This window comes from Monodelphis domestica, chromosome 1 (assembly GCF_027887165.1).
Source record: "Monodelphis domestica isolate mMonDom1 chromosome 1, mMonDom1.pri, whole genome shotgun sequence".
Lineage (NCBI taxonomy): Eukaryota > Metazoa > Chordata > Mammalia > Didelphimorphia > Didelphidae > Monodelphis > Monodelphis domestica.
Genome location: NC_077227.1, coordinates 156,130,387 through 156,148,806, shown reverse-complemented (window position 1 = coordinate 156,148,806; position 18,420 = coordinate 156,130,387). Strand labels below are relative to the sequence as shown.

The 18,420-nt window shown below is 38.1% G+C and overlaps 1 protein-coding gene across 1 annotated transcript in view; it reads right to left on the bottom strand.

Moving 5' to 3' along the window:
- SLC24A1 (solute carrier family 24 member 1) overlaps nt 1-18,420 on the bottom strand; it is a 48,392-nt gene that overhangs the window by 5,234 nt on the left and 24,738 nt on the right. The window contains exons 5-6 of the mRNA XM_056815656.1: nt 9,321-9,527; nt 4,863-5,690 (exon numbers count right to left, since the gene is read on the bottom strand). Coding sequence (XP_056671634.1) covers nt 4,863-5,690; nt 9,321-9,527 — 1,035 coding nt within the window. The remainder of the gene's footprint in view (nt 1-4,862; nt 5,691-9,320; nt 9,528-18,420) is intronic.

Sequence of the window (18,420 nt, the reverse complement as noted above, 5' to 3'; positions counted from 1 at the left end):
CTCTAAACATAGACAGAGGGAGGGGGGAGGATGTGAACTCTGCTAGACATGATAACATTTCTTACCAATGGAAATGCCTTTTTTCTTACCGTGAATTCTCTATTGCATGAACCAGTCTGTATACCTATAAATTGCTCTCAATCTTTCCCAAAATAATTACCTTGGTATAGCAGAGCTGTGAGAATAACATTGATTTTAAGATTATAAATTGAGAGTTAGATTCAGAGGCCATCTAGTCCAATCTCTGACCTTTGACAGAGGGGAAAGCAGGAGCCCAGAGAGTAACTTGCCCAAGGTTATATAGATAGTTAATGACAGAGCTAGGATTTGGTCTCAGCATGTGGCACATAGCTGCCCCTAGGTAGCACTTTTAATATTCACTCAAAGACCATGGGCTTGATTTGATATGTGATTTCGGTCCTGCCTCCAAGATGATCCCTTTTTTAAAATCTCTAGTTTCAAACAGTTAATCCACATAAAAGCTTTGTGCATAGAGTGGATAGTACAATATTTCTATCTATAACAAATCCCATTAGCTTTATGAAATGAGTTGTACCACACTTTCTCCCATGTTGCTCCTCCCCACTAAAATCAATGGGTACATTGCCCCCAGTGGATTAACTAACTGCTTAGGGCTCAGAGTGGACAAGAGAACACTGGGATCACCTCCTGATCTTATATAGCCTACAAATCATGGAAGACACAGGGGATTCAGACATGCTACAGGCAACTGCCAAGTGGGGAGCAGAAAGATGCTACACCAAGCTTGTCCAATCTAATCTTACATTCATCTTGGAAAAGATTCCCATTCTCTGTCCTACAGCTTTCTCAGAGGAGTAGGGGCCTGCCTTTAGGAACATGATGGTATGGAACCTTGGTCCTCAGCCATTCCCAAAGCAAGTCCTGTTGTCCATCCCTCCACAAGAGGGAAATGTGAGCTAAGTAATTCAATACATCTGACCCATTAGCAAAATCTAGTGTAAGGGCAGAAAACACGATAGGAGCATGTGAGTGGAGAAGACCAGTCTGACAAGTTCCAATCTTCAATTAGAAGACCTGTAGCAAGAAGTAATCCACTACCTCCTAAGACAGCCAATTGCATTTTCAAATAGCTCTAATCATTGGAAAGTATTGAGCAGGATGGTTTCAGAAAAACCTGGAAAGATATATATGAACTCATGCAAAGTAAAGTAAGCAGAACCAGGAGAACATTGTACACAGTATTAGTAATATTGTAACAATGATCAACTGTGAAAGATAACTTCTCTGATCAGACAATGATCCAAGTCAGTTCTAAAGGACCTTCCCATAATGAAAAAATGCTATCCACCTCCAAAGAGAAAACTGATGAACTCTGAGTGCAAATTGGAGCAAACTTTATATTTTTTATTGTTTTATTTTGTTTGTGTTTCTTTTTCAAGATGGCTAATATGGAAATATGTTTGGCATAGCCTCACATGTATAATAGAAATCAAAGTGCCAGGGAGGGAGAGAATTTGGAACTCACATTTTTTTTTAAACTGTTAGAAATTCTTTTTCATTTAATTGGGAAATATTTAATAATCTTTTTAAAGAATATGCTTCCTTATATTGAGCTTAAATTTTCCTCTTTGCAACTTCTACTCATTGCTTCTAATTTGACCCTCTAAGGAGGATAACTCTCATCAATTTTTCATGACATCCCTTCCTTGAAGACAGGTGTAATGTCTCCCCTAAGGCTTCTCTTCTCCAGTTAAGCAATCTCAGACCCTTAAAACAGTCCTCATATGACATATTCTCAAGGCCTCTCCTCATCTTGATCATCTTCCTCTAGACATCCTCCAGTTTCCTACATAAATCACGATATCCCATAACTAAATGCAGTACTTTGGATATGAACTGACTGGGGTAAACTAGAAGTAATGAGAGGAACAATCACCTCTCAAGTTCAAGATCCCAGAGGCTAAGATCATAGACATTTTTCTGGATGCTATATTATATTACTGACTCATAATGAGCTTGTAGTCCAATAAAAATGGAAAATCTTCATATTAATTACTGTCTAGCCAAACCTCTTCTAAATTATATTTGGGGAGATGATTTTTTTAACCCATATAATATAATTTGTTGTCATTAAATTTCTTCTTTTTCAGTCCATTTTTCTAGCCTGTCAAGATCTTTTCATATTTAATATGTTAGCTCTCTATTCCAATTTATCATCTGCAAATTTTGGGGAAGCATGCTATCTATTCCTTTATCCAAGTCACTGAAAAAAATGTTGAATGAGGCAAAGAAGAGATAAATAGATCACTTCACTTGACACTGTCCTCCTACCTAACAGTCTTTAGATCCACTGCCCAACTAGAATTTCACTGAGATGTTATTTCTTCCTGGGAACTTGAAGCATCTGAGAAATAACAAAAACTCTGTTTCAATAAGGTTCTAGGAAGTAGGTTATTCTTTTAAATCCCAAAGGAAACTTCAGAAAAGTTCCTACGTTTGAATAATTGAATAATTTACCTTAGAAATGTCCACCTCTGATACTACATATCTCATTGAATTCTATTTGGATGCAAGCCTTAAGAATTAAAAAGTATTTTAAAAACTAGAGAAAGTAGGATAAAGCTTTATCTCAATTGTAGAGGAGCAATATATTTTTTCAATTCAACAAATGGAAGGAATTATTGAGGAAAGTATATGTTCTTGACTTTATAAAAATAAAAAAATTCCATAAGATAAAAATATTAAAAGAAAAATATTTATAGCAAGTATGAAAAACAAAAATGTGATACTTCAAGTACATAAGATTCTTTTACAAGGGCTCAATGGTAATTCCTAGACCACCATGAACAGATGGCCAAAGGAAATGAACAATTTTCAAGATGAAATACAAATGGAGAACATTTTTAAATGCTCAATCTCACTAATAAAGTCATGCAAATTAAGATAACTTGGAGATAAAACTTCACACCCATAAAACTATTTAATGTAATCAAAAGCAATGAAATTCCATTCCAATAGAACTGTAGAGGAACATGTACTCCGCAACTTCCCTGCTGGAATGAGAGATTTGTGGAATCTTTTTAGAGTCCTTTGATCCATTTGTTCCTCCAATGAGAACATAGTCTAATGAGTTTTGTTTAAAGACCTAGTAGTAACTGAGGTACCACCTCATACCTAGCAAATTGGCTAAAATGACAGCAAAGGAAAGTAATACATTTTGGAGGGAATGTGGCAAAATTGGGACATTAATGCATTGCTGGTGGACTTGTGAATTCATCCAACCATTCTGGAAGGTAATTTGGAACTATGCACAAAGGGCTTTAAAAGACTGCCTGCCCTTTCATCCAGCCGTACCACTGTTGGATTGATACTCCAAAGAGATAATAAGGAAAAAGTCTTGTACAAAAATATTCATAGCTGCGCTCTTTGTGGTAGCAAAAAATTGGAAAATGAGGGGATGCCCTTCAATTGGGGAATGGCTGAACAAATTGTGGTATCTGTTGGTGATGGAATACTATTATGCTCAAAGGAATAATGAACTGGAGGAATTCCATGGGAACTGGAACGACCTCCAGGAATTGATGCAGAGCAAAAGGAGCAAAACCAGGAGAACAATATACACAGAGACTGATACACTGTGGAACAATCAAACATAACAGACTTTTTTACTAGTAGCAATGCAACAATAAAGGACAATACTTATGAGAAAGAATGCTTTCCACATCCAGAGAAAGAACTGTGGGAATAGAAACGCAGAAGAAAAACAACTGCTTGATCACATAGGTCAATGGGTATATGATTGGGGATGTTGACTCTAATCACCCTAATGCAAATATCAAATAGGTCTTGATCAATGACACATGTAAAACCCAGTGGAATTGCTCGTTGGCTATGGGGAGGGGGGTAGGAAGGGAGCAAAAGAACATGAATCATGTAACCATGGGAAAATATTCCAAGTTAATTAAATAAAAAATTTCAAGTCTAAAAAATAAAAAATAAAGACCTACTAGTCATAATCATAATGGGGCAGCTATTATAGTGGAGAGCACTGATCCTAAAGACAGGAAGACTCACGTTCCTGAGATCAAATTTGACCTTAGACACTTAGTAGCTGAGTGACCCTGGACAAGTAACTTAATCCTGTTTGCCTCAGTTTCTTCATATTAAAATTAGCTGGAGAAGAAAATGCAAACCACTCCAGTGTCTTTGCCTAGATTACCTCAAAGGGCCACAATGTGTCTGGCATGACTAAAACAACTGAACAACAACAACAAAAGTCATAATAATAAATACCTACGATAGAAAATACTTGGTACTTTTCAATATATCAACATACATTATCTCATTTGGTCATCACACTTATTTCTGTAAGTTAAACAGGGAAAACATTATTTCTCCCATCTGATCAATGAAAAAACAGAAAAGTTGTCACTTTCCCAAGGTCACACAATAATTAATGACAGTAGTAAAACTGGAACTCAGGCTTTCCTGACTTCTGAACTTTTCCCACTACACCATATTACCTAGAACTATAGAAGAGCAGGCTTTAGTAGTAGTAGTAGTTGTAGTATCATTGATATGATTTTCTAAGCACTTTTAAATTGCTGTATGATCTCACCTTATCCTCCCAATAACTCTGTAAAATAGAGAGGGACAAATGGCATCGGCCTCATTTTATAAATAGGAAAACCAAAGTGGGAATCTATAATTTCAATGAATTTTGGATCATGCCTTCATTTCAACCTCCACATTTGAAATCCTCTGCCCACAGACATGAATGGCTGCATCTGCTCTCTGCCTCTCAGAAATGAGCCTTGAACCCTTGAAAACTTCTATAATACCTCCCTAAGGAATAAGAGTAGAGGCATGGGTTATCTTACCGGTTTCCTGACATCTGGAACTGTTAGCCATAAGGGGAACACAATGGGTAAAAGGAAGAGGTAAATGGCCTGTTTACTCCTTGTTTCAGGCCATTCTAGTGACAAAGGCTCCTCATTATTTTCTTCTTCTTCTTCTTCTTCTTTTTCTTCATCTTCATCTTCTTCCTCATCCTCATCTTCACTGTCATCATCATCTTCTCCACCTTCTCCATCTCCTCCACCTTCTTTATCTCCTCCACCTTCTTTATCTCCTCCACCTTCTTTATCTCCTCCACCTTCTTTATCTCCTCCACCTTCTCCATCTTCTCCACCTTCTCCATCTTCTCCACCTTCTCCATCTTCTCCACCTTCTCCATCTTCTCCACCTTCTCCACCTTCTCCATCTTCTCCACCTTCTCCACCTTCTCCACCTTCTCCATCTTCTCCACCTTCTCCATCTTCTCCACCTTTTTCATCTGTTTCTGCACCTTCCTTTGTACTTCCCTCTCCATGGTCTTCTTCACCCTTCTCATAAACTTCCTCTGGACCTGGACCTGGGCCTTGAGTTTCACCTTCACCTTTACCTTGAATTTCATCTTTAATATTTTCTACTGCTTCACTTCCAACTTCCTCTAGACCTTTAGTTTCAGCCTCAGTATTACTGTCACCTTGAGTTCCATCTTCATCATTGGGTTCACCTTCATCTTTGGTTTCACCTTGAGCTTCACCTTCACTATTTTCTACTGCTTGGTTTTCAGCTTCCTCTAAATCCTTAGTTTCACCCTCAGCATCACCTTCACCTTCATTTTCATCTTCATCTTTATCATCTGCTCCAGAATCTGAGCCCTCCTGCAAATCAAAATCAACATAAACACTGATTTGAGACCTAAATCAACATGAACTCTCAAGTATCTACCATTCCTGGCCTTGCTGGGGACTTCATTTGTGGCATTAGAGCCTAAATATCAGTAACAACCCGATCTCTTTTCCAAGGATTTTTTTTTTCCATGTTATCTTTTGTTTCTTCATAGGTAGCATGAATTATTTTGGCTAAATGATGTCTAAGGTTCCTCCAGCTCTTACAAGCTATGATCCCAATATGTCTCATCTTTTTAAGTCTCATATTACTTGTATACCTGGTCAATCGACAAAAAAAAAATACAAAATATATTCTAAAGGCACCAATTTGAGCATATATGTCTTTCTATGGTGGAAGGGGTAGTCTTTTGGTGCTTAGTCTAAGACAGATGCATCAATGTTAATAAATAAATATAATTACATGTAGTTAAAGGGGATGCAAAGAAATAAAATGTTAGCAGAAATAAGACGGTCCATTGAAAAGAATGGGAAGGGAAAGGAACATTTGTACGTCTAGACCAGCACTAAATTTGAAAGAGATCTTCCTATTGGGAATTCTCTAATTCTTCCATAAATTTAAGGAATTTGGAGTGTTTGAATGTTTAAAATCATAAAAAAGATTTTTTTTTAAAAAAACCAAATGATTTTTGGAAAGGCTTGACCAGTCTTTGGGCTTGGGATCTATTGGTTATGCCATTTCTGCAAATGAGCTGAGGGCTAGAGACTCTGCAAATGAATGAAGGTGGGAAATGGGATGCTGCGCATGAGAACTAGCAATCCAGTTTTCTTTGGAACATAGAATCTAAGAAGTGAAGTGATGTGAGATGAAGATGTCAGGGATTCTGGACCCAGCATGTGGAGGGCCTTAAAAGCCAGGTTGAAGAGACCAAATGTTTTATCCTAGAAGTAATAAAAAAACAACAACTATGGGAGATGTTCAAGTAGATTGGTGATGGAGTCAGAAGCAAGCCTAAGGTAAATTAATCTGGCAGTCTTGTGCAGGAGACCTGTTTGAAGGCTATTGTAACCATCCAGGCAAGAGGTGATGAAGACCTGCACTGGGTAATGACTGGGTGAGCAGAATGAAGGCATCCAATGCCAAAAGGTGGAATCAACAAAGAAATTCATTGGTTGAGGAAAGGCTCAAGGATGACTCAATAAGACAGCTATATACGGAAGTGCCTTGGTCACTGAGAGGCAGAGTAGGGAGCACAGAATGGGAACAAAGATAAGGTTCCCTGTTATTGTGCAAGTGAAGCCAATTGGTCTGTTGCTAGGCCATAGAAAAGATTTCTTTGTACTATAAATTCTTTGCCTGTTTTCCTATTTTGTTTTATTTTTTCTTTTGTTTCCTAGTAAAGTTCTCTCAAAATTTCAACCTTTTCTCATCTAGGCAAGGGTGGTCAGAGCACCCCTTAGCTCTTAAGGCTCCTAGAGAGGTGAAAATGGATAGAAGGAAAGCTGGATTTACCTGTAATTACTCATTCTTTCCTGTCTGAGGCATTTTCTCACAATGATTATTCTAATTGTCAACAGAATTAGTCTGATCTGGTGAGGATAAGAGAGATCCTAGGATTCTCTGAAAGTATTGTGAAGGGGAAGACAAAGCTATGGAAGCAGGGACATGGAGCAGTGTGACAATGTGCTCAGTTACTTTCTTCATTATCTCAAGAATCAAGGATTTGGGGGGTATGGGGATTGGTGCTCCCTTGCTCAGTGCAAATTGAAAATCTTTAATCCTTAAAGATGTTTAAGAACCAGCAGACAGTGGACATCCATGCTCAGAAACTTTTCAAGCTTGATAGGGAGTGCCCAAACTTGATACCAGAGCCATCGGAACCCAGGGTCACCTTCCTACCACAATGATTCACTTACTGAGGCTGGACTTTAGTGGAAGAGGATTGACTCAAGGATTGTAAGAAAAATGGCATGAGCCTACAAATTGACTCCAGGCCCTTAAACAGAGTCCTCTCTCTCTTGTTTGGAAGACAAGAAAAAGCAGCACAATTCTCATAGCTGTATCTAAAGACACAATTCCAGAGGAATCACTAAGGGAGGTTTTAGTACAGTGGCAAAAATATTGTGTCTGAAGTCAGAAGATCTGGGTTCAAATCCCTTCCTGGCTACACATGTTCTACCTCCACAGATGATATTTGTACCGTGAGTCAACCGAGATCCCAATAACTTCTCCCCAACACCTACGTCCTTTCTGAACCCCCCACCACACCATCTTCAATTCCCAACCTCTAATTTCCATAGTCCCAATATGTCAACAAGGAGATGGAGTAAAGAAGACCCTCCCTTCTTCTCTCCCTCTGCCAAGTCTAAAATGAGGGGGTTGGACCTGATTATTGTTAAGGTCCCTTTCTACTCTAAGATTCTCTGACTCTCAAACTAATATTCTGTTTTTGGAGGGGCTGATGTGTAGAACCTCTAGCAGAAAGTGTCTAACTCTTAGTCTTTATACCCAGAGCACTATGTGCAAAATTATGAAGCAGATGCCATCTTCAGCATTTTTCCCCCAAAATTCCTCTCCAGGAATTCAGCATTGCCTCATTGCTAAAAGTCTGGCTTGTCCCAGAACAGAGGATCTAACAAATTCATTGACACTAAAGTGTTAAGAATTAATGTTTTGATCCTCCCCTGGTATAATTTTATTTTAGAAGAGAATGTAAGGCAATGTTCTTGAGTTTTTATGTGTCAAGAACCCCTTTGACCTATGGACCCATTTCTCAAAATAATGTTTTACCATGCATAAAATAAAATACAGAGAATTACAAAGTAAAAACACATATATTAAATACACTTTAATCAATTTTTTTAAAAGCAAGATCTTAGACTCTATATTGAGAATTCCTCACCTTGGGTTATGTTTCTCTCAAAGTAATGAATCCCTAACAGGATTTTAGGCATATTTGGGTGAAATTTGGTCCAAGAAAGCTTTTATCCCTTGAATCCCATCACATAGGTGATGGAAGCTACATTCCAGAATGGAATGAGCACTGAAAATCTGGGTTCTAATCCAGACTCTAACCTTAACTAGTTGTGAGATAAAATAGAGCAATTAGATCTGTGATGTCATTGATAGCAGGAACCCCCTGGCAAGGAAGCCTCCTCTAACAATAAGGGTTAGTATCTTCTTTGACAATAATGGTCTTAGAGAATTTCCTAGCACAGAGAGGCCAAGTGATTTGCCCAAGGTCATACAGCCAAAATGAATTAGAGTTGGGACTTCCTTATCTTCTTGGCTTCAGGGTGGGTTCTCTTAATGATATGTTGTCATTTCCATTTCCTTCTCCAGTGACAAATAGGCATTAAACAATTTACCCAAGGTCACATAGCTAGGAAGTTTCTAAGTCTGGATTTGAACTCAGGTCTTCTGACTCCCAGCCCAGCTTTCTATCCACTATGCCACCTATCTTACTGATACCCTGCCTCTTAACTAGTTATGGGAGTTTGGACAAATCATTTAACCAACCCATCCAGGATCTAAGTTTCCTCACCTGAAAAATGAGAGAGTTGGACACTGACAATCTCTAAGATCCCTTCCAGCTTGAAAGTCCTAGAACTCTGGCTCTAGCTTCTAGTCCAACTATGGGACAAGTCTGGGCCCAACCATACCTGACCACCAGGGGTTGGTTCATCCTGATCTTTGGCAGTGTCCACAGCAGAGGCTGGAGAAACTTTGACTGCTGGGAGCTCATCGGGCTCTGCAGGTTCTTCTACTTTAAAGGACAAAATGGGAAAGGACATAGGTTTGTATGGTGCAGAGCAGCTGAAAGAATGGGTATAGTTTGGGCAACCCCAGGGCAGACTGAGGGCTACTGACTAAAGGTTTCAGGGTTTCCCTTGGGGATTCCATCTTATGCAGAAAATGAAACCATGAAAAATGGATTGACCAATCAGCCTTCTTCTTGGGCCTCCCAGCTAGAGAACAATTAGGAAACCACAGACTTCATTTTGTCTTGCATACAGCAGTTTCAGTTTGATTCCAATCAAGGATCTAATAGGTAACAAGTGGAGCAGGTGGAGGCCCAAAGTCACAAAAGATACTCCTGCCTACTGCCCCTGCCCAACCCCTTAATCTGGCGAAAAAAAATGAGCATAAACAATGGAGGAAGATGGTCAATTCCACCAAGTGTCAGAGAAGATAAAGGTCCATTGCTTTTGTCTTATGTTGTAAGTATTTTGATTTTGTGAAATTTAATTGATTTTCATTACTATTATCTTTTACTTCTGATTATGTAAAATTTAATTGATTGGATTCTGGAATACCACTTCCTGGGGAAAAGGGAACTGAGTAAACTGAGCCAGTTAGCAAAGAAAACCTGGGGAAAATGTTGTATAACATAACCTGGAAAGAAATGATAGCTTAAAACTGGCAACCCATCCTTTTGCTCATTGTCAAGCTTCTTATAGAAGAAACTCGTATTTCCCAAAATACCTCTTCTTCTCTTCTCACTGTCTTTTCAGCTCCTTGCAATCTGGCCTCTATCCCAGACCAAACCTAGTGTAAATATTCTCTCAAAGATAGAAAGCCTTTCTATCACCAAATCTAATGGGTTTTCAATCTTCATCCTCCTTGTTCTCTCCACTATTGACCACTCCCTCCTAAGGGATACTCTCCTTCCTTAGCTTCAGAAACATTCTCTTGGTTCTCCTCCTACTTCTCTAGCCATGTGTTCTTTGCCTCTTTCACAAGTTCTTTTTTCTTGACCCAAATTTCCAATAACCCACAAATGAAGTGTCTACTTGGATGTCCCACTTACACTTTTCCATCTCCTACTTTCGCTATACCTCTCTAGGCATTGCCATTGGTCTAGTCTCCCATGTTCATTAATAAATCCTCCTTGACTCCTCCCTTTTCTCTTCCTCATTTCTTATAGACAAGTAACTACAAAGTCCTATCAGTTAAGGCCATCACTGTCCATTCATTCTATTCCTGCTGCCACCAGTCTGATATCATGATTCTTTTTCCCCATGTGGAGTTTTCTTGACAGAAACTGATAACGGTTTGACATTTCCTTCTTCAACTCATTTGACAGGTGAAGAAATTGAGGCAAAATTTTGAACTCCAGTTCTTGGCTCCTTGGGTTTTGGCACACTCATCCATAAACTTAATTTATATTTATAATAATAATCAATATCGTGCTAGAGCCAGTTCCTAAGGGCTCAAGTGACTTGCCCAGGGTCACAAAGCTAGTAAATGTCTGAGCCACATTTGAACTCAGGAGGATGAATCTTCCTGACACCAGGCCTGGCACTCTATCCACTGCGCCACCTGCCCCAAGCAGTTTGGTACGTACTATAATTACTTTCTGTTATCAGCTATTTCAGTGATGTCATAACTTATCTTTCAGCTTCTCCCCCTTCCAAAGCAGCCTATATTCATTAGAATAATCTTTCTTAGACATGGTCTTTTCATTTCATTCCTCGCTCAAAAATCTTGAGTGGTCCCCTGTTGCCACCTGAGTAAATGTCAAATTCAGCTGTCTAATATCTTTGACAATCAGTCGTCACACTTCCTTTCCAGATTCATCTCATATGATGCCCCCCCCACTCCACACACACTCTAAGCTCCAGCCAAACTAGCCTCCTTTTTGTCTCCTAAATGCACCTCGCATCCTCTGCTCTCCTTGCTTTTCCTCTGGCTGCTCCCTCTATCGATTGAAAGACAAGCCTCTTTTAAAGCTCCCTCACTCCATTAAGCTTTCCATGATCTTCCCAAGTCAGTAATGATCTCCCTCAAAGAACCTTCTGTTATTACCCAAAGTTCTAGATAATATCAGCCATTATTCTGGTAAATATTTCTTGGGTAAATCAATGAATGGGCCAAAGTCCAATGAACCAAGTCCAAGAGTTCAAAATACTTCACAAAGCAGTTTGTCTTTCATCTCTTGAAAACATACATTCTATAATGTCATGTATCATAGTTGTCTATGTTTCAGTCTTACCTACATTATAAATATTTATAAAGGGGGCAGCTGGGTGGCTCAGTGGATTGAGAGCCAGGCCTAGAGATGGGGGGTCCTGGGTTCAAATCTGGCCTCAGACACTTCCCAGCTATGTGACCCTGGGCAAGTCACTTAACCCCCACTGCCTAACCCTTACCACTCTTCTGCCTTGGAGCCAATACACAGTATTGACTCCAAGATGGAAGGTAAGGGTTTAAAAAAACAAAAATTAAAAAAATATATACATATATATATAAGAAATACTATACTATATGAACTCCCCGCATTCAGGACTTTGCCTCATCTAAGCTTTGTAGCTCCAAGAGACCTTGGCACCTGGCCTTGGTATATGGTAGGTACTAAATAGGCACCTTTCCAAACTAGACATGTGTAAATGTTTTCTATTCCTATTTGTATGTTGCTATACGTCTATAAAGAGATGGAAATAAGATGGCTTAGTGGATAGAGTACCAGACTTGAAATGGGAAAATGTGTTTTCAAGTCCCACCTCTGACACTTACTAGCCATGGATTAATCACTTCACCTCTATGTGTCTCTGACAACTCCCTGAGCTTTTCTATTACATCTTACGCTGGATAGAACCTACCTAAATGTAAAGAGTTCCCCCTCACAGATCCTTCTGTCATATAAAGTACTAGAAAAACATCCAATATTGTCAGGAACGCTGGCAAATGTTACCTCTCCACCCAGATTTCTGGAAAAATATATACGTACAAACACACTTTTAAAGTTTGATTCACATTAATAAAATTGTCTACATCATTGTCTTCAGTCTAGACAACTAACAAATCAAATCAAGCCCTAATGTGTCGCATTGGCTCATTTCTGAGGTGTAAATGCTCACACACAAAATGTTATCATCGGTTCTCCCAAGCCTTTAGGAACTGGCTCTGGCATTGTTATTATACTGATTCATATTATAAATATAATACACTGATTCATATAATAATTATATATTGAGTAAATGAGTGAGGGTACCAAAACCCAATGAGCCAACTCCTGGAGTTGGAAAGTTTAAAAAGCTGGGAAGAACAGATCTGAGGACCCAGTGGAGGTCCATAGCAGTAAGCCTAACCCCGTAGCACGACAGCCTCAACCAGTCAGGTTCAGAGAATGTCACTACCCTGCCAGCAAATAGAACTAAAGATGTCCCTCAGACTGAAACTGAAACCATCTAGCAGGGATATGGAACTCTGAAATGAGCGTAACAGGAGACTGGCCCATCAGCCTAGTCTTGATGCTAAAATCCATTTAGCTCTGCTCATGCAGTCTCCACACTGACTTAATCACACACAGACATTCTCTGAATAATTCGAGTCTACTGACCATGTGTTGAAGAGGCTTTCTGACTGTTTGCATAGAAGGATCGAAGGTACATTCAGCCGTCCTCCTGGGGCTCCCCCCTGCTTTGCCATGGCTCTTTTTGCCTAGCTTCTATTCAGAGAGAGATAAGAATTTAAAGGGAGGGGTCTCACATCCTCCATGAGGACCCAGGAGATATAATTTGTGTTCGGATGTTCTGCAAGTCAGATGGAGAATGGAGAGATCCTCAGCAAGGAGGTTGAACTAGCCCAGCAGTAACAGAAAGGCAGATTCATCCATCCACTGGCCCTGATGCATTTGGACGTGAATTTGATGGGGCAAATGCTATGTAGAAACAGAATGAAGTCTGATCCTACTCTCTCCAAGGCTGAGACATTATACCCCCAAGTTTGGGGGGGGGGGGAGGAGGAGAATGGACTTCTGCTCTTATTTTACTGAATAGCAAATATGCTTTTTAAAAAGCTAATTGATATTAATCAGTTAAATAGAAATGGTGTACTAATTACTGGTGGCTAACAGTGAGAGGACACAGTAAAATGGGGATTGGAATCAATAGCATTAGGAAAAAAGTACCCCATGACCTCTCAAGAGTGCTTTAAAGGATATGATTGGGGATGCAGACTCTAAATGATCACTCTAATGCAAATATTAATAATATGGAAATAGGTCTTGATCAATGATACATATAAAACCCAGTGGAATTGCTCATTGGCTACAAGAGGAAAGAGGGAGGAGGGGAGGGAAAGAACGTGAATCATGTAACCATGGAAAAACATTCTAAATTAATTAATTAATTAAATGAATTTTTAAAAAGAAAAGAACCTGGGGGGGAGGAGGGAGGGGGTAAAGAGTACATTAGAACTCTGAAGGTGAGATGTAGTCAATCTCATTATGGGAAATTGTGTCCAGAATGGATGTTACATAAGAAATGATGGCAGCATTTTGTTTCTGGTCCTTGGAGGACACTGATATAATCAAAACAGGTTCTAGGAATCATGGTATCTGCATTGAGGTCATTTTGTCTAGAGGAACTAGACTGAGCAGCCTAAAACATTACATGAGGGAGCCAGGCTTTCTTGAAGGGATCCTTAAACAGATTGAGGTGAAGGATAGGTACCCTACAGCTGTGACAATTGTAATCAAATACCAAGGTCAGAATCTAAGCTCTGTCATTTAATAATTGTGTTACCCTAGGCAAGTTTCCTTATCTGCAAATTGGAGATACTGATTCATTTACTGTCAGCCTCTAACTCTATTCCACAAGCACTTATTAAGTTCTTGGAGTTTAGGAACTAGATACACAAAGACAAAAGAAGTCCCTGCCCTCAGAAAGTTTACATTCTACTGGGAAAATACAGCATGCACATAGGTAAATAAAAACAGGATTGTCATGAAATAAACATCTTACAAACCTTAAAAAGAAAATGTGAGTAATTGTGACTAGATTCTGTTTCAATTCTACCACAAACATTTATTAAACATCTTATGTGCATGCCAGGTACAGTCCTCATTCTTAAGAAATTTACACAGTCTAGAAGAGGGATAAAACTGGTACATAAATATGAGCTAAAACTACACAAGACCTTCCTGAAATCTAGGTGACATTAAGAAAGGAATCCAGTGAAAACTGGGAAGCAATTTGGCAGAAATTAGGCTTAGACTATTATTTTATACCATATACCACAATAAGTGCTAAATATATATATATATATATATACATATAAAATGTCAAATCACCTTTAAAAATAGAGGATAGAAAGTATTTTTATACAAATACAAGTAGAAACAGAATTTTTAACTAAACAAGAGAGAGAACTGATTATAGAAAATAAAAATAGACTAATATGATTACATAAAAAATTGAAGTCTTTTGCATGAATAAAATCAATGTAGCTAAAATTAGAAAAGAACTAGTTAACTGGGGGGGCGTCCTTTTCAGCAATTATGTCTGATGAATGTCTTATAGTCAAAATATGTAGGAACTCAATGCAAATATATAAGAACAAGAGACATTCTTCACTAGAAAATAGACTAGAAGATATGAGGCAATTTTTTTCAGAAGAATACATTCAGTCAATCAAAAAAGCATTTCTTAAGGGCCAATAATGTACCAAACTCTATGAAGGATGCAAGGGACAAAAATATAAAGAATAAAACAAGTGTATATGTATATATAGTAAAAATATAATTAAATACAAAGTAGTTTAATATAATATTTAGGAAGAAGGGCAATAGAAATTGAAGTTATCAGAAAACATTCATGCAAAGATGGTCCTTCAACTTGTATAAACTCATGCAAAATGAAATGAGCAGAACAGAAGAACATTGTATACAATAACAGCAATATTGTAAGAATTATCAATTATGAAAAACAATCAAGACAATTTCAGAAGAGTAAAAAGGATGAAAAAATATTAACTACCTCCAGAGAGAGAACTAATGAACTCTAAATGCATATTGAAGCATACTTTTTTTAAAAATCCTTACCTTCTGTCTTGGAATCAATACTTTGTATTAGTTCCAAAGCAGAAAAGCAGTAAGGGCTAGGCAATGAGGGTCAATTGATTTGCCCAGGGTCACACAGCCAGGAAGTATCTGAGGTCAGATTTTAATCTAGGACCTCCCATCTCTAGGCCTGATTCTCAATCCACTGAGCAACCCAACTGCCCCTTAAAGCATAATTTTTAAAAGTGTATTTAGTATTGTTTTATTTTGTTTGTGTTTTCTTTTGTGACATGGCTAGTAGGAAAATATGTTTTGCATGATTTCACATGTATAATCAATATCAAATTGTTTGCCTTCTCAAGGAGGGCAAAGGAATGTAAGGGAGAGAATTTGGAACTCAAAATTTTTTTTAAATAATTGCTTAAAAATTCTCTTACATGTAACTGGAAAATGTTTAACAAAATAAATAAAAAATTAATTTTAAAAAGATGGTCATATATGGCCAAACAAGAGATAGAGAATATTACAAGATATGATGAATAATGTTGATTATATTAAATTTAAAAGGTTTTATACAAAGCCAATACAAACAAAATTAGAAGGGAAGCAACAAATTCAGAAAAAAAATTTAAAACAAATTTCTATGATAAAAGTTTCATTTCTCAAGTATATAAAGAATTAAGCCAAATTTATAAGAATCCATGTCATTCCCCAATTGATAAAAAGTTAAAGGATATAAATAGGCAGTTTTCAGATGAAGAAACCAAAGCTATCAATAATCATGTGAAAAAATGTTCTAAATCCCTCTTGTCTAGAGAAATGCAAATTAAAACAACTCTAAGGTACTACCTGATACCTATCAGATTGAACAATATAACAGTAAAGGAAAATGATAAATGTTGGAGGGGATGTGGCAAATTGAGACACTAATGCATTGCTGGTAAAGTTGTGAACTGATCCAACCATTCTGGAGGGCAATTTGGAATTATACCAATAGGGCTATTAAAGAATGCCTGTTCTTTGATCCAGTAATAGCACTACTGCATCTGTATCCCAAAGAGATTTTTAAAAAATGGGAAAGGACCTATTTGTACAAAAATATTTATAGCTGTTCTTTTTGTGGTGGCAAAGAATTGGATGTCCCTCAATTGAGGAACAGCTGAACAAACTGTGGTATATGCTGGAATATTATTGTGCTGTAAGAAATGATGAACAGGACAATTTCAGAAAGAGCTGGAGAGACCTCCATGAACTGATGTGGAGTGAAATAAGCAGAACCAGGAGATCGTATTATACACAGTAACTGCAATATGGTGGTATGATTAAATGTGATAGACTTTGACACTAATAGCAATACAAGGATTCAGGACAATTTTGAGGACTTTTGAAAAAGAATGCTCTCCACTTCCAGAGAAAGAACTATTGGAGTAGGAATGCAGATGAAAGCACATGATTTATCACTTGTTTATTTGGGAATATGTTTGGGGGTTTTGGTTCTATAAGATTATTTTCTTACAAAAATGAATAATATGAAAATATGTTTTGCATGATAATACATGAATAACTCAGATTGAATTGCTTGTCAGCTCTGGGAGGGGGAGGGAAGAAAGCAGGGAGACAGCATGGATCATATGACTTTGGAAAACTTATGTGGAAATTTGTTATTGAGATAATTTTTTTTAATTTTAAAAAAAGATAATTTAAATTAAAAAGGGGCAGCTAGGTAGCACATTGGATAGAGCTTCAGTTCTGGAGTTGGAAGGACCTGGTTTCAAATTTGACCTCAGATAATTCTAGCTGTGTGACCCTGGGCAAGTCGCTTAATTCCAATTGCTTAGCCCTTGCCATTCTTCTATCTTAGAATCATTACTAAGCAACAAAGTAAGGGTTTAAAAAATTAGTTAAGTTTTTAAAATGTTGGTGTTGCGGTTGAGTCTTTGAGAAAGAGAGGGACTCTGTAAGGGACAGGTCAGGAGGGAATACATTTTAAGTACATAGAATGGTCAGTACAAAGGCACAAAGTTGGCTTTGGGGTCTCATATGTGAGGAATTGGGAGGTCAATTCGTCTTGATGGCAGAATATGAAAAGGAAAATAACTGTACAATGGGGCTAAAAAATTTTTTTGGCCATTTGGTGAAGAGCTTTGAAAACTGAACAGAGGAGTTTCTGTTTTATTCTCATGTCAATGAGCAGCCACTAAAGTTGTTTGAACAGGAGAGCCACGTGGTAAGATCTGCACTTAAAGAAAATTACTTTGGCAGCTATGGAAAAGGGAAAGACTTGAATATTCATCAGTTGATGAAGAGTGGCAAAAACTGGTATAAGTCCTACTCTATTATATTTATGGGTTATTAGCTACTACTAAGGACTGTAGGGGGCAGCTGGGTGGCTCAGTGGATTGAGAGACAGGCCTAGAGATGGGAGGTCCTGGGTTCAAATTTGGCCTCAGTCACTTCCCAGCTGTATGACCCTGGGCAAGTCACTTAACCCCCACTCCCTAGCCCTTACTACTCTTCTGCCTTGGAACCAATACACATATTGAACCAATACACAATATTGATTCAAGTTGGAAAAAAAGGGTTTAAAAAAAATGATGACTAGCTCATACAAAAAATTTGACAATGGTCCTCTTTGAAGCAGGAAGACCAATTGGGAAACTGTTGCATTCACCTAAGTGAGTGTTGATGAAGGCCTGAACTAAGATAGGAGCTGTGTGAGTGGAGAAAAGGAGGCTGGAGAAGGGAGATTTTGTAGGGCTAGAAAGATTTGTCAACTGACTGGATATGTGAGGTGAAAGGAGAGTAAGGAATTAAAGTAAGGAATAAAAATGCAGAGGTTAAAAATCTGGGAGAATGGAAGGATAGTGCTTTGACAGAAATAAGGAAGTTTGGCAGAGGGGAAGGTTTGGAGGGAAATACACTGAAATATACTGAGTTGAGTTTGGGATATATTGAGTTTGAGATGTCTCTGGCATATC